The sequence below is a fragment of the Schistosoma mansoni genome (genome assembly GCF_000237925.1).
Source record: "Schistosoma mansoni, WGS project CABG00000000 data, chromosome 1 unplaced supercontig 0076, strain Puerto Rico, whole genome shotgun sequence".
NCBI lineage: Eukaryota > Metazoa > Platyhelminthes > Trematoda > Strigeidida > Schistosomatidae > Schistosoma > Schistosoma mansoni.
In genome coordinates, this window is record NW_017385990.1 from 721,041 (window position 1) to 723,720 (window position 2,680).

At 35.7% G+C, this 2,680-nt stretch overlaps 1 protein-coding gene across 1 annotated transcript; it reads left to right on the forward strand.

Moving 5' to 3' along the window:
* Positions 1 to 431: 431 nt before the first annotated feature.
* Positions 432 to 2,376, forward strand: Smp_099300 (Mitochondrial 28S ribosomal protein S10 (S10mt) (MRP-S10), putative). The gene is made up of 6 exons (XM_018791769.1): positions 432 to 458; positions 494 to 591; positions 625 to 761; positions 797 to 908; positions 943 to 1,032; positions 2,287 to 2,376. The coding sequence occupies exons 1-6, from the start codon at positions 437 to 439 to the stop codon at positions 2,317 to 2,319; spliced, it is 492 nt and encodes a 163-aa protein (XP_018645090.1). The 5' UTR covers positions 432 to 436; the 3' UTR covers positions 2,320 to 2,376.
* The last annotated feature ends 304 nt before the right edge of the window (positions 2,377 to 2,680 follow it).

Below are 2,680 nucleotides of genomic sequence, written 5' to 3' on the forward strand. Positions count from 1 at the left end.
AAAAGACACCTTCTGTCTGGGTGTAGGTCAATGCTGGAATTTGCTGCCTATTGAGCTGGTCTGAGCGACTTCCCAGGATTCCATTAAAATAAAACTTGACGTACTCTTAGTGAATTAGGACAGTATTTTGCTATAATTCAACAATATTTTTCATCTCTTATTGTTAAATATACTTGAATTCTTAAGTAGCAGCATCTGTGACCCACTCTTACCAGGTACGGAAGCCGTTAATCAAAAGCCTCTTCTATTCCATCCAGGACCATTTTATCATTTTACTTAACAAATTACCGAAAGGCTATTTCGTGGGCCCCTTACCTTTCATACTGTATGAAAATGAACGAGCAAGTATAATTGAATCCTCAGTGTTAACACACGCTGATGTAAAAATCTGCATCTGACCTTCCCATACTGAAATTAATTGGCGGTATATATGGAGATGTTGTTACTCAGGAGATTATGTAAGGTTTTATAATTTGAACCGTCTAAAATCAAGATTTTCCTGTTCGGTGTCATACTGGCTCACTTCAGTACCTCCAAAAAGCCTTGGCATCATCTGTAGGTGTATTTAATTCAGGCGATTACATGCGTGAAGTAGTTAATTTTTTATTACCTAATAAACTACAGGGGTCAGAAATTCATGAACCGGATGTGTTGTACAAGAAATTAGTTATTACCGTTAAGGGTCATGAGCCAATGGTGTTGAAAAGTTATGAAACTTTTGTCAAACAAGTTTGTGACAATCTATCCATAGCTCTTAAAAGGTAGTGTAGGGTTTCTAAAAAGATCTATTAATCAGTGAGACTCGTAACCGACCGACTTTTTTTCGCTTGTCCATGAACAAATCACCGTTTATTTATAAGAAACAGCAACGCCAATACGAGTTTCGTACACACTACCAATACTTCACGGTAAGTGACTTTTTATTATTAGATTGCCATCTAGGTTGATCACATAACAGGATGTACTGCTGATGTATTTCTGGAATATATCCAAAGAAATCTACCCGAGGGTGTAGCTATGGAAGTTTCAAAGGTGAGACAAACTCGAATGTATAAACTGCTCACCGTTCCAAGTAGTACAGCACAGTGCCTACTGTTGAGATGAATGATGTAGTTCTGAATTACCCATAAAAACGTTTTCATAAAAAAATTTTTGAGCCGTAATTTTATATCACAATGAGGTAGGAATGAACTTCACCTTGGGTACTCCTCAAATGGTGATGTCTACCATTGTGGTGGTTTTTAAATATTTGTAAAACAACTGACTACAATTCAGTAGCATCTTTATTCGAAGAAGTCATTTTTACAAACAGTGCCACACCAAATATAGAAGAGATGTCATCGAAAAACATTTATTAAATGTAGATAAAACGGGAGGCATTCTATAATTTCATAACAACTTGGTGAGGTTGTTTGGACCGCTTTAGTTAGCCCCGCCTGAATTTCCCACAGTTCGCTCCTGCTTTTTCCAGTAGGCCCAAACAAAGTGCCAGTTTAAATGCCTAAAGTTCATTTGATTGGATCCTTAGTGTCCTGATAATTGTAATGACGAAAATCACAATCAAGAATGTGTAACAGTGAGGACACCTTCGGCATCAGCTTGAGCGATAAGGTTTACCACATATTCAAATTACCGAAACAAGGTTTTTGTGATAACCTATAAACAACTTTCCTGAAATGTTTTTGTATCCTCACCGCAGTCAAATACACCCTAATATTTAAGGAGATAAGTTGACTTTAGCATTTTCCTGCGTAAACGTTTTTAACAGTAACGTAAATGCAGATGTAGTGGCATTTTGCTTCCTGTCATGTTTGCCAGTTTAATCTCAGGATAATTTTCTTAGTCCTAAATTAATTATACTTTCTTTAGACATAAGGAAAAACAATTCCAGTAAAGGTTGTAGTTATCTTTTTGGTATATGGACCTGTTGTATGCAATTCTTCCCCCATCTTGATCATTTTTCGTACTTTATTTCTTCCATGCACTTGTCCTCCTTTTTAGTAGATTTCACGCACGAGTAAAATGTGACTAAAAATAAGTGAAAATCAACATTTATTAAACTATGGTTGATACTACTTAAGATCGGTTGTAATGATCCAGATGCATTCACTCTTGTGACAAGGTATAAATATATTTCCATTTGTTTTCATTCGGTTTAGTGTGTTTTACCGCTGAATCAAAAACAGCTCCGTAGGTTGTATATTTTGTCTATGCAACCGACTCAGTTACTTACTTAATGATTTTATAACTATTGTTTCAACAAACTTTTTTGGTTTATAATTTTAGCATCGTTTGGAACGCCTTCCGGAGCATTTATAAGTCGCTGAGGATTCTCAAAAGTATTTGAATTATAGAATATATGTAAATACGTCCCAAATTTGTGTTAACTTCTGTCAGTGTGGTACCTTTGGCCAGAAATAAAACCTAACCTTATATTCACACAATTTACTAAGCTGTAATAACGTTAACATTTGACTCACACTTAATTCATGGCAATCAAAGTCACATTCGAGACTAGTGGATCTTGTAAGTAGTATAATTCTGACTTTCTCAACATCTCCCGTTAGAAATCGAATTGGGTCTCAAACCCGAGCCATGTTTTTGAAAGTCGAATTATAAGAGTTACTCAATCGATTCAGCTCACAATCAGTTATAATTAGTTTCCTTAGACCAATCACAG